This window comes from Suncus etruscus, chromosome 14 (genome assembly GCF_024139225.1).
Source record: "Suncus etruscus isolate mSunEtr1 chromosome 14, mSunEtr1.pri.cur, whole genome shotgun sequence".
In the NCBI taxonomy this organism is placed as follows: domain Eukaryota; kingdom Metazoa; phylum Chordata; class Mammalia; order Eulipotyphla; family Soricidae; genus Suncus; species Suncus etruscus.
Genome location: NC_064861.1, coordinates 62,691,682 through 62,704,737, shown reverse-complemented (window position 1 = coordinate 62,704,737; position 13,056 = coordinate 62,691,682). Strand labels below are relative to the sequence as shown.

General features: G+C 43.4%; 1 protein-coding gene across 2 annotated transcripts in view; it reads right to left on the bottom strand.

The window, feature by feature from the left end:
• NFATC3 (nuclear factor of activated T cells 3) overlaps positions 1-13,056 on the bottom strand; it is a 126,977-nt gene that overhangs the window by 45,333 nt on the left and 68,588 nt on the right. For both annotated transcript variants that reach the window (XM_049786337.1, XM_049786338.1), the window contains exon 4: positions 8,528-8,727. In XM_049786337.1, coding sequence (XP_049642294.1) covers positions 8,528-8,727 — 200 coding nt within the window. The remainder of the gene's footprint in view (positions 1-8,527; positions 8,728-13,056) is intronic.

The following is a 13,056-nucleotide window of genomic DNA, read 5'->3' as shown; positions in this document are numbered from 1 at the left end:
TACCTTAATTTCTGTACTATCTCTCCTGCCTGAGTCATAACTGTTAAGTCACTAAACTCTGGGAACATTTTGTTTTACAAGCTAAATGAAATATATGGGCCCGGAGAGATAGCACAGCGGTGTTTGTCTTGCAAGCAGCCGATCCAGGACCAAAGGTGGCTGGTTCAAATCCTGGTGTCCCATATGGTCCCCTGTGCCTGCCAGGAGCTATTTCTGAACAGACAGCTAGGAGTAACCCCTGAGCACCACCGGGTGTGGCCCAAAAACCAAAAACAAACAAGCTAAATGAAATATAAAAGATTAATTCTATATTTACAGTAAGGCAAAAGAAGATTTACTTATAGAATTACAGTTATTAATACAATATAGACCATTTTAGGTGATTACTAATAAAACAGTAATATAAAAATTAATAAATATAAAAATGTTATAATATAAAAACAGACATTAAAAACCCTAAAAACCTTTGGGGCCAGAGAGATAGCATGAAGGTAGGGCGTTTGCCTTGCATGCAAAAGGATGGGTGATTCGAATCCTGGCATCCCATATGGTCCCCCAAGCCTGCCAAGAGGGATTTCTTGGGGCCGGGAAGGTGGCGCTAGAGATAAGGTGTCTGTCTGCCTTGCAAGCGCTAGCGTAGGACAGACTGCGGTTCGATCCCCCGGCGTCCCACATGGTCCCCCCAAGCCAGGGGCAATTTTTTTTTTTTTTTTGGATTTTTGGGCCACACCCGTTTGATGCTCAGGGGTTACTCCTGGCTAAGCGCTCAGAAATTGCCCCTGGCTTGGGGGGACCATATGGGATGCTGACGGGATTGAACGCGGTCCTTCCTTGGCTAGCACTTGCAAGGCAGACACCTTACCTCTAGCGCCACCTCGCCGGCCCCTACCAAGAGGGATTTCTGAGCTCAGAGCCAGGAGTGGCCCCTGAGCGCTGTCAGGTGTGACCCAAAACACCCCCCAAAAACAAAAAAAAAAAACACAAAAACCTAAAAACCCCAACTACAAACACTCTTTTTTTTTTTTTTTTGTTTTTTGTTTTTTGTTTTTTGTTTTTGGGCCACACCCAGTAACGCTCAGGGGTTACTCCTGGCTATGTGCTCAGAAGTCGCTCCTGGCTTGGGGGGACCATATGGGACGCCGGGGGATCGAACCGCGGTCTGTCCGAGGCTAGCGTAGGCAAGGCAGGCACCTTACCTTTAGCGCCACCGCCCGGCCCCACAAACACTCTTAAGAACAATAAATACAGTAACATAGCAGACTACAAAATTAACATAACAAATCTTGCTCACTTGGTCAGTTCTGAGGATGGAAACAGGGTCAGCTGCATGCAAGCATCTTACCCCCATCTCTGACACAGCCCTACAAGTTTTATGTGACAACTTGAATGTTTCATTTACCTTCACATGCTCCATGACCAGAGAATCTACATTAACAATGAAGTTCATAATTACTAATTTTTTTTTAAATCCTGGCTTTGTGCTCAGAAATTACTCCTGGCAGGCTCAGAGGATTACCTGGGATCCTAGGGATCAAACTAGGATTGACCACATGCAAGGTACCCCACCCGCTGTGCTATCACATCTATTTTTGTTTTGTTCTGTTTTTTTGTTGTTGTTGTTGTTTGTTTTTGGGCCACACCCAGAAGTTCCCAGGGATTACTGCTGGTGGGTTTGGGGGACCATATGTGTTGCTAGAGATCAAACCTGGGTTGGCTGCACGCAAGACAAGTGTCCTACTCTCTCTATTATCTCTCCAGTCCCATGACTACATGGCTTGGTAGGATTTTCTGGGTCAAGTATGTAGCAACCATTTTGAGACCACCTAAGGCTACATATAGGAGGAGGAAAAGTGATAGCTACCAGTAAAAAAATGTTCTATTGGGCCAAAGAGAAAGTATAGCACAAATAGGGTTCTTGCCTAGTACATGGCCAATCCAGCATTCCATATGGCTCCCGCAAGCACCAACGGGAGTAGTTCCTAAGTGCAGAGTGAGGAGTAAGACCTAAGCACCAAATGGTGTAACTTACAAACAAAACCTCCAAAGTTAATTTTTTTAATTCTAGGAATCATGAGAGAATTTATTGTTGTTAGTTTGTCTTTTGGTGTGTGCAAGGTAGACACTATCTACTGTAGTATTGCTTGGACCTCTCATAGGAGAATTCTTAAGTTCTAAACCCCAGGTATTTTAGGAGAGCTAAGTTTCTAAGAGAAAATGTAAAATAAGAGTATCAGAGAAGCTGGATAGTACAGGGGGTAGGGTGCTTGCTTTGCATGCAACCAATCTGGACTTGATCCCCAGCATCCCATATGGTGGCCCAATCATATTCAGAAGTAATTTGTGAGTGTAAAGTTAGGAGTTACCTTAGCATTGCCAGTGTGGCCCAAAAATTTAAAAAAGGTCAGAAATGATCAACTTAAAACTGGTTATAAAATGAAGAGAAGTCTTGAAGGGAGAGAAAAGTAAAGGAGAGGGAGGAGGGGCCGGAGAGGTGGCGCTAGAGGTAAGGTATCTACATTGCAAGCGCTAGCGTAGCATAGGACGGACCGTGGTTCGATCCCTTTGTGTCCCATATGGTCCCCCAAAGCCAGGAGCGATTTCTGAGCACATAGCCAGGAGTAACCCGTGAGCATCGAAACGGGTGTGCTCCCCCCAAATAAAAAGGAGGGAGGAAAGGAGAAAAAAATGAGTAGAAAGTCTGGAGACTTCTCCCTTTCACTCTTTCCCCCTCCTTTCTCTTCTCTTCTCTTCTCTTCTCTTCTCTTCTCTTCTCTTCTCTTCTCTTCTCTCTTCTCCCTCTCCCCTCCTCTCTTCCCCCATTCACTCTTCACCCCTTCTGCTTCTTCCCCTCCCCTCTTCTCTCCTGCTCTCCCCTCCTCTCTTCACCCCTCCCTTCTCCTCTTTCCTAGTCTCTCCCTGCCTCTCCTGTCCTCTCCCCTCTCCCCCTTTTCCCTCACTCTCCTCTCCCTTTTTTTCACCCTTCCTTCCTCTCCTAAAGGAAAAAAAAAGTCTGAAGCAATAGTATAGAAATTAAGGTGCTTGCCTTGCATGAATCCAAGCCCTGGTACTGCATACAGTTCCCAGATCACAGTAGTAATCTATGAGCACAGAAAGAGGGAGTAACCCATGAGCACTCCCTAAGAGTAAAAGAAGGGAGAGAGGGGAAGAGAGAAGAGGGAGAGAAGTGAAAGGAGAGAGGGAAAAGGAGGGTAGGAGAGGAGAAAAGGAAGGAAAAATAGAGAGGAACAAAAGGAGAGATATACACAGGAGGAAAAACAACACCAAGAAAAAATACATAGAAGGGCCAGAGAGAAATTATAGGAGTTTAGGTACATGTGAGGCACCATATGGTCCCTGAACATCGCTAAATGCAAGCCCTGAAGTTCCCAGCATTGCCTGGTGTGTTCTGGGTAATCTCTGTAGGACTTCTGAAGCAAAGAACTCTTAGGCCCTGCATTAAAATGTTAACTAGGTAAATCAAGAATTGTTGTAAGTGGCCCTGAGCCAACAAAGCACTGGTTTTGAATGCCCCCCCTAAGAAAAACCCAAAACCCTCAAAATACATGCAGCAATGAAAATAACCATTAAAATTTGTTAGAGGAGCTGAAGCAATTGTACAGGAGAGACATTTTAGTTGCACACGATCAACTTGGGTTTGATCTCTAACACCCTATAATTTACCCTGATTGCTACCAGGTGTGATCCCTGAAAAGCAGAGCCAGGAGTAGCCCATAGGGTATGACCCTGAAATAAAAAATTTCTTTTTACAACTACAACTTTACTTATTTTTTGGCCACACACAGTGATGCCCAGGGGTTACTCCTGGCTATGCACTCAGAAATTGTTCCTGGCTTCGGGGACCAAACCATGGTCCATCCTAAGTCAACTGCGTGCAAAGCAAGCGCCCTACCACTGTGCCACTGCTCCAGCCCCATACAACTTTATTTTTTTTGGTTCTTGGAGCACCCATGCAGGATTCAAGGGATCATCTGGTGTTGAGGGATTGAACTTGGGTCTCCCACATACAAATCCCATGACTATAGCAGTTACATCCATATTCATCTAGTTCTTTTTAAATGGGAAAGAATTATAGGCCAAATGAAACAAAGTCAAATGACATCCTATATTTAAAGTATGTTTTACGGTAGTAAGTACTATGGCTAATAGATTAAATAAAGGATCTCTAGTTTATCTTCTTTTTTTTTTGGTTTTTGGGCCACACCCATTTGACGCTCAGGGGTTACTCCTGGCTATGCGCTCAGAAATCACCCCTGGCTTGGGGGAACCATATGGGACACCAGGGGATCGAACTGCAGTCCGTCCTATGCTAGGTCCGTCCTATGCTAGCACTTGCAAGGCAGACACCTTACCTCTAGTGCCACCTTCCTGGTCCCTCTAGTTTATCTTAAAGTGAAGCAGTTTTATTTACCATTAATTGTGCTGTTATTCAAGGCAGTGTTTTCTTTCTTTTCTTTTTTCTTTTTTTTTGGTTTTTGGGCCACACACGGTGGTGCTCAGGGGTTACTCCTAGCTGTCTGCTCAGAAATAGCTCCTGGCAGGCACGGGGGACCATATGGGACACCGGGATTCGAACCAACCACCTTTGGTCCTGGATTGGCTGCTTGCAAGACAAACGCTGCTGTGCTATCTCTCCAAAGGCAGTGTTTTCTAACTGCCAGTACAGTACAGATTTTTTAAAAAAAAGTTTAAAAATCACTTATATACAATAGATGGAAAAGTTACAGTTGTGTAACTTTGTAATTGTTTCTCACTGAATGGTTTCTTAGGTACACTAAGTGTTGCTACAAGCCTTAGTAACTATAAAATTCTTATTTCTTTTTTTTGTTTTTGTTTTTGGGCCACACCCGGCGGTGCTCAGGGTTACTCCTGGCTGTCTGCTCAGAAATAGCTTAGCTCCTGGCAGGCATGGGGGACCACATGGGACACCGGGATTTGAACCAACCACCTTAGGTCCTGGACCGGCTGCTTGCAAGGCAAACACCGCTGTGCTATCTCTCCGGGCCCAAATTCTTATTTCTTTTTTTTGGGGGGGCCACACTCGGTGTTGCTCAGGGGTTACTCCTGGCTGTCTGTTCAGAAATAGCTCCTGGCAGGCACAGGGGACCATATGGGACATAAATTCTTATTTCTTAACCTAATACCTGAAGAGGAGAGAACCGGTAAAGAAGTTTCTGGTATATTGTGGACAGCAAGGGAAGAAGCTGTTATTTACCTATTACTACTTACAATAGTATTTTTATGGCTTTGTGCTTTCTGATCATAAGGCAAAATGTATATGTCAGAGAATGCATAAATTAAAACTATCCCCTCTATGTTCCACGTGTTAGTCAGTTAGAAAAGCAGGATTAGGGCCGGAGAGATAGCATGGAGGTAAGGCGTTTGCCTTTCATGCAGGAGGTCATCGGTTCGAATCCCGGCGTCCCATATGGTTCCCCGTGCCTGCCAGGAGCAATTTCTGAGCCTGGAGCCAGGAATAACCCCTGAGCACTGCCGGGTGTGACCCAAAAACCACAAAAAAAAAAAAAAAAAAAAAAAAAAAAAAAGAAAAGCAGGATTATGATAAATATATTCCAATCTAATTATCCTGGCTTTTAAAAAATATTTGGTGTGTGAGACTTTCCCAATTTCTCGAAAGTCTCTAAAATTTTAAAATCTCATGTATTCTTGGGGCCAGAGAGATAGTATAGAGGCAAGCTGCACTTGCCTTGCAGGCATCTGGCCCAGGTTCAATCCCAGGCACCCCATATCATTTCCCAAGCCCTGCCACGAATAATGCTGAGAGCAGAGCAAGGAATAAGCTCTAGTCATAGGTGAGTGTGACTCTCCACCAAAACCCCAGAAGAAGACCATGTATTCTTTTCCGTTGCTGTTTTTTCAGCCATCCTGGGGATACTGAAGGGACTGTGCTTAGGGTGGAGGTTCTCACCAAAAGTCAGTGGCATACAAGGCGAGCACCTTACCTTCTGTACATCTCTCCAGTACCCAAACTCATATATTCATTTTGGGGAGGGGGTTCACTAGGCCACATCCGGCAGTGCTCAGATGTTACTCCTGGCTCTGCGCTCAGAAATCACTCCTGGGGCAGGCTTTGGGGACCATATGGAATGCTGGAGATTTAACTTGAGTTGGCCTTACCCACTGTGCTATTGCTCCAGCCCCACATATTCACTTTAATTTACTGATGCAGTCATTATTTTGAGAAAAGAAATATAGTTTTTTATTTTGGGGGAGGGTTTAGGTCACACTAGTTAGCACTCAAGGGTTACTTTAATCCCAGCTCTACGTTCAGAAATCACCCCTGGCAGGCTCGGGGGACCATTTGGGATGCTGGGATTTGAACCACCATCCGTCTGCTTGCAAGGTAAATGCCCTACCTCCATGCTATCTCTCTGGCCCAGAAATATAGCATTTTTTAAAATATAAATAATGTCAAGGAAAAAGTATATGACATTTTTTAATATAAACAATGTCAAGGAAAAAGTTTTGTAAATGGGAGGAACAGAAAATATATTCCAAACTGATGGTTATATAAATTACTATAATTACTATAATTGAAGTTGACCAGAAATGCCAAAAGCTAAAAGTAAATATGATTTAAGTAAAAATGATTAAGTTTTTATTGGTCTCTCCTTGTCTGGTAAAACAGTATACCATGTCATTAAGAAATAGGGCCCGGAGAGATAGCACAGCAGTGTTTGCCTTGCAAGCAGCTGATCCAGGACCAAAGGTGGTTGGTTCAAATCCCGGTGCCCCATATGGTCTCCCGTGCCTGGCAGGGCTATTTCTGAGCAGACAGCCAGGAGTAACCCCTGAGCACCGCTGGGTGTGGCCCCAAAAAAAACCAAAACAAAAAAAAAGAAATGCTGGGGCCATCGAGGTGGCGCTAGAGATAAGGTGTCTGCCTTGCAAGTGTTAGCCAAGGAAAGGACCGTGGTTCGATCCCCTGGCGTCCCATATGGTCCCCCCAAGCCAGGGGCAATTTCTGAGCACTTAGCCAGCAGTAACCCCTGAGCATCAAATGGGTGTGGCCCGAAAAACCAAAAAGAAAAAAAAAAGAAAGAAAAAGAAATACTGACCATCTGAACCAACCAAACAAAAATAAGCCATTGCATCTCAGGCTTCTATAACCAACTACATATAATCCTTAAAGTCGATGTGAAAAATATTCTATTACCTACTCTTTTGAAATCACCAATCAACCACCCAATTTTATCTGGAAGTGGGGAAAATTGGACATCTGGAGTAAGTCAGTTTCCCTTAAGAAATCATAATTTTGTGCTCGCTTCAGCAGCACATATACTAAAATTGGAATGATACAGAGATTAGCAAGAAAAAAAAAGAAATAATAATGTCACTGCTTTTTTTTTTTTTTTTGGTTTTTGGGTCACACCCGATAGTGCTCAGGGGTTCATATGGGATACTGGGATTCGAGCCACTGACCTTCTGCATGAAAGGCAAACGCCTTACCTCTATGCTATCTCTCCGACCCCAATTTCACTGCTTCTATTTATTTTCTACCATACCAGTGAACTATTTGAAAATTTTTTTAATTTTTCCCCTTTTACTTACCTTTGCTATTGTAAAGTCTAAGGGTCACACATACTTGGTTGTGCTCACCTACTTTTTTTTTTTTTTTGGTTTTGGGCCACACCCGGTGACGCTCAGGGGTTACTCCTGGCTATGCGCTCAGAAGTCCTCCTGGCTTGGGGGACCATATGGGACACCGGGGGATCGAACCGCGGTCCATCCTAGGCTAGCGCAGGCAAGGCAGGCACCTTACCTCTAGCGCCACCGCCCGGCCCCTGTTTTGTTTTGTTTTTTTTTTTTGCTCATCTACTTTTGATTGTGGTGCTGAGGATATATGTGTGAATGAAGTATCTGAAATTGCACACCATAGTTATGGCACACAAACTTCGTTGTGGTGTGCAAGAGAGCATGCTTTGTGCGGCACTATGGATCCCAAAAGAACAGAGCTACTGGGATTGTATTTGGGTATAAGAAGTAGTGTCAGGGACTAAACTCACAGTAAATTAGCTTCACACCTACAAGGCAGACACTGGAAGATCCTCAGGTCCTAAAAACAAATTTTCACTTTTTTCAGCTTGGTTTTTGTCTGGTAATACATGATGCGCCATTTTTTTTTTTGCCAAATTTCGTTGGTTCCCCCCCCCCGTAAATTTGCAACCAATCTTAACAAATGTGCTATATACAGCCTATTATTATTCTCTAGATAATTTTATTTAATTTAGAAGAATGAACATCTTATTTCTTATTTCTAGACTGAAAAAAGGAATATCTTTTTTTCCCCTCAAAAGGTGTTTTAGGAAAAGAATTATTTTTGTTTTGAGGCCATACCCAGTGGTACTCAGAGGTTACTCTTGGCTCTGCATGGGGGACAATATGGACACCAGGGATTGAACTCAGGATAGCCAAGTGCAAGTGTCTTAACAGCTGTACTATCTCTCCAGTCCCAGAACTGTTCTTTTAAAACTGTTTTTCAATATACCTGGCTGACATGTTGTTTTCTGGAAGAAGTGGAATTTCCAAAACTTTCGTGCTGGCAATTATTATCTCTTGGCTAGCAGTAGCAACAGTCTTCCCTGTGATTCGATGCACCTGGTAAAATGCATGAGGTCGTAAATACCGATCATCTGCTGTTCCAATAAACATCTGTAGACTTACTGGTTTTTCACTATAGCCCAGGAGCTGATCAGGAAAAAAATACAGAAAAAATACAATTAGTTATCTAAATATTTCACAGTATGCTTTAACAGTAATTCTATCATAACTGTATCATAGATTATTGACACATACAATGTTATTTCAAGAAAGAAAAATTAAAAAAATGAGCAAATACATAAGCAGGGTGATTATCTTGCATGTGGCTAAACCAGGATTGATCCCTAGTACCCCATATTGTACCCTAAGGGATCATTGTCAGCACTGATCCCTGAGCAGAGTCAGGAGTAAATGCTTAGCATCACTGGGTGTAGAGGAGGCTTCCATCCCCCTACCAAAAAAAATTAATAATAATAGCAAGTATACATGCACAAATTTGGAACATGTTAAAAAGGAAAAGGGTATTTTTGTTTTGAATAAATCTGTCAACAAAATTTGCAAAATCCTTTTGGAATTCTGTGAAGAGGGCTGGAGAGATAGCACAGTGGTAGAGTGCTTGCACAGGGCCCAGAATAGACCCAGTTTGGTTCCTGGCATCCCATATGGTCCTCCCATTCCAGCCTGCCAGGAGCAATTTCTGAGCAAAGAGCCAGGAGTAAACCTTAAGCGCTGCTGGATGTGACCCAAAAACAAAACAAAAACAACAACAACAAAAAAATAGCATAGCAGGTAGAGTTTGCCTTGCATGCAGTCAACCAGGGTTTGATTCCTGGCATCCCATACGATGCCCAAGCATGCCAGAAGTAACCCATGAGCACCACCAGGCATGACCCCTTCTCAAAAAAGGGGGGGCACAGTGAAGGAAGAATCCAGCTTTCCGAAACATCAGTGTTCTGGCAGGATTTCTGCACTTAATATAAGTCATGGAAGTGAATCACAGTGCCAGTGATCTTTTTTTTTTCCTTTTTTATTTATTTTTTTTTTTGAAATCATGACTATCCCTGAAGCTTCTACAATGATAAAAAAAATCTAGTAACAACAAAAGGTAAAAAAAAAAAAAAAGGGCAAAGTTCAAATTAATCCTGTTTGCCTGTAAGCCACTGCCTTGAGCCTTCATTCTATGCTACATAAATGAAGAGCCAATATCATGTGGATGGAGACCACTTCAACAATAGCAGCCTAGAAATAGTGTCCCTATTGGACATCCCAAAGATACCTTTAAATACATACTTAGTTGTAAAATATAACCCAATGAGAACAGCTGATCACTAAAGATGTTAAAAACTGGTATCTTTAGGGCCTATGCTAATGAGCAGGTGTGTTTCTATTTGAGGGGGACCACACCCAACAATGTTCAGGGGTTAACTTCTGGCTCTGCAGTCAGGAATTACTCCTGGCAGTGCTCAGGAGACCATATGGGCTGCTGGGGATCAAATTCAGGTCAGCTGCCTGCAAGGCAAACACCTACTCTGCTGAACATTCACTCCAGCCCCCCTCTTTCATTTCCTCAGGGGAACTCCTGACTCTACACTCAGAAATCGCTCCTGGCAGGCTCAGGGGACCATATGGGATGCCGGGATTTGAACCACCATCCTTCTGCATGCAAGACAAACACCCTACCTTAATGCTATCTCTCCGGCACCTCTTACATTTCTTTTTTTTTTTTTTTTTCTGGTTTTTGGGTCACAGCCGGCAGCGCTCAGGGGTTATTCCTGGCTCTGTGCTCAGAAATCGCTCCTGGCAAGCTCAGGGGACCATATGGGATGCCGGGATTTGAACCAATGACCCTTTGCATGAAAGGCAAACGCCTTACCTACATGCTATCTCTCTGGCCCCCCTCTTACATTTTTTTTTTTTTTTGGTTTTTGGGCCACACCCATTTGACGCTCAGGGGTTACTCCTGGCTATGCACTCAGAAATCGCCCCTGGCTTGGGGGGACCATATGGGACGCCGGGGGATCGAACCTCGGTCCTTCCTTGGCTAGCGCTTGCAAGGCAGACACCTTACCTCTAGCGCCACCTTCCCGGCCCCATTTTTTAAAGTAGTGTTTTGTAGTTTTATTTAGTCCTTCACCTCTTTGGTTAAGCTGATTAGTAGGTATTTGCTTTTCTGAGGCACAATTGTGAATGGGATTTTTCAACATTTCTATTCATTATTTGCATATAGGAAAGCCATAGACTTTTGCATATTAATTTTATAGCCTGACACTCTAAGATTTGTTTCTAAGAACTTTTTTCTTGTTTTTTTTTTTTTTTTTTTTTTTGGTTTTTGGGTCACACCCGGCTGTGCTCAGGAGTTACTCCTGGCTGTCTGCTCAGAAATAGCTCCTGGCAGGCACGGGGGACCATATGGGACATCGGGATTCGAACCAACTACCTTTGGTCCTGGATGGGCTGCTTGCAAGGCAAACACCGCTGTGCTATCTCTCCGGGCCCTGTTTTGTTTTTTTTGTGGTTTTTGGGTCACACCTGGTAGTGCTCAGGGGTTACTCCTGGCTCCATGCTCAGAAATTGCTCCTGGCAGGCACGGGGGACCATATGGGACACCGGGATTCGAACCGATAACCTTCTGCATGAAAGGCAAACGTCTTACCTCCATGCTATCTCTCCGGCCCATGTTTCTAAGAACTTTTTAGTAATCTTTACAAAAAAAGAATTTTCTAAATATAGTATCATGTCATCTGCAGACAGTGAGAGCTTGAATTCCTTTTTACCTTATCTGGATGCCCTTAATACCTTTTCATTTTTTTTTGGGGGGGGGTTTGGTTTTCCAGTCACACCTGGCAGCGCTCAGGGGTTACTCCTGGCTCTATGCTCAGAAATCACCTCTGGCAGGCACCATATGAGATGCTGGGATTCGAACCACCATCCCTCTGCATGGAAGGCAAACGCCTTACCTCCAGGCTATCTCTCTGGCCTCCTTAATACCTTTTTCTTGCCTAATTGGTATGGCAAGTACTTCCAGTACTCTATTGAACAGAAGTCGTGAGAGTGGGCAATCTTGCTTTGTGCCTGATATTACAGGGAAAACTTTTCATTTCTTCCTATTGATTATAATGTTTTATGTGGGCTTATGGTAATAAACTGTCTTGACTATGTTGAGGAAAGTTAGTTCTTTTACTTCACGTTCTCCTGAGACTGTGTGAAATGGGTACTGGATCTTGTGAAATGCTTTCTCTACACCAACTGATATAATCACGTTTTATTTTTCTCATATTGATGTGGTATATTATGTTGACTGAATTACATATTAAACCATCTTTTCATCCCTAAAATGAGTCACAATTGTTTATGGTGTATAATCTTTATGATAAGAGGTAGATTGTATTTGCTAGTATTTTATTTTATTTATTTTGGTTTTTGGACCACACTCAGTGGTGCTCAGATGTTACTCCTGGCTCTGTGATCAGAAATCGCAACTTGGGCCAGAGAGATAGCATGGAGGTAAGACGTTTGCCTTCCACGCAGAAGGTCGGTGGGTAGAAACCTGGCATCCCATATGGTCCCAAGCCTGCCAGGAGCGATTTCTGAGCACAGAGCCAGGTGTAATACCTGAACGCTGCCGGGTATGACCCCCCCCCCAAAATCGCACCTGGCAGGCTTGGGGGACCATATAAGATGCTGGGAATTGAACCCAGGTCCAACCTGGGTCAGATGCGTAAGGCAAACACCCTATAGCTGTGCTATCTCTCCAGCCCTAATATTTGCTTGTATTTTATTCAAGATTTCTCATCTATGTTTATCAGAGAAATTGGACTGTAATTCTCTTTTGTTGTGGAGTTCTGTCTTTGGTATGAGGGTTATGTTTGCTTCACAGAACTTTTAGGTAATATTTCTATTCTTCAACTTCTAGAAAGAGTCTGAAAAAGATTGGCAGTAGGTCTTCTGTAAAGGTTTAAAAGAATATTGGGCCCAGAGAGCTAGTACAGCGGTGTTTGCCTTGCAAGCAGCCGATCCAGGACCAAAGGTGGTTGGTTTGAATTCCGGTGTCCCATATGGTCCCCAGTGCCTGCCAGGAGCTATTTCTGAGCAGACAGCCAGGAGTAACCCCTAAGCACCGCGGGGTCTGGCCCAAAAATCAAAAAAAAAAAAAAAAAAAAGAAGAAGAATATAATAGTGTAATAGTGAATCCATCTGGATTTTGGTTTTGGGGAGAATTTTTTATTATAATCTCAATTTCTTAGACAATGATAGGTATATTAGGTGCTCTATATCTTTTTGGTTCAGTCTTGGCAGGTTATACGAGGACAAGAACTTATCCATTTGTTTTTTTTTTTTAATTTTTGGGTCACACCCGACAGTACTCAGGGGTTACTCCTGACTCTACGCTCAAAAATTGCTTCTGGTAGGCTCGGGGGACCATATGGGATGCAGGGATTCGAACCACCGTCCTTCTGCATGCAAGGCAAATGCCCC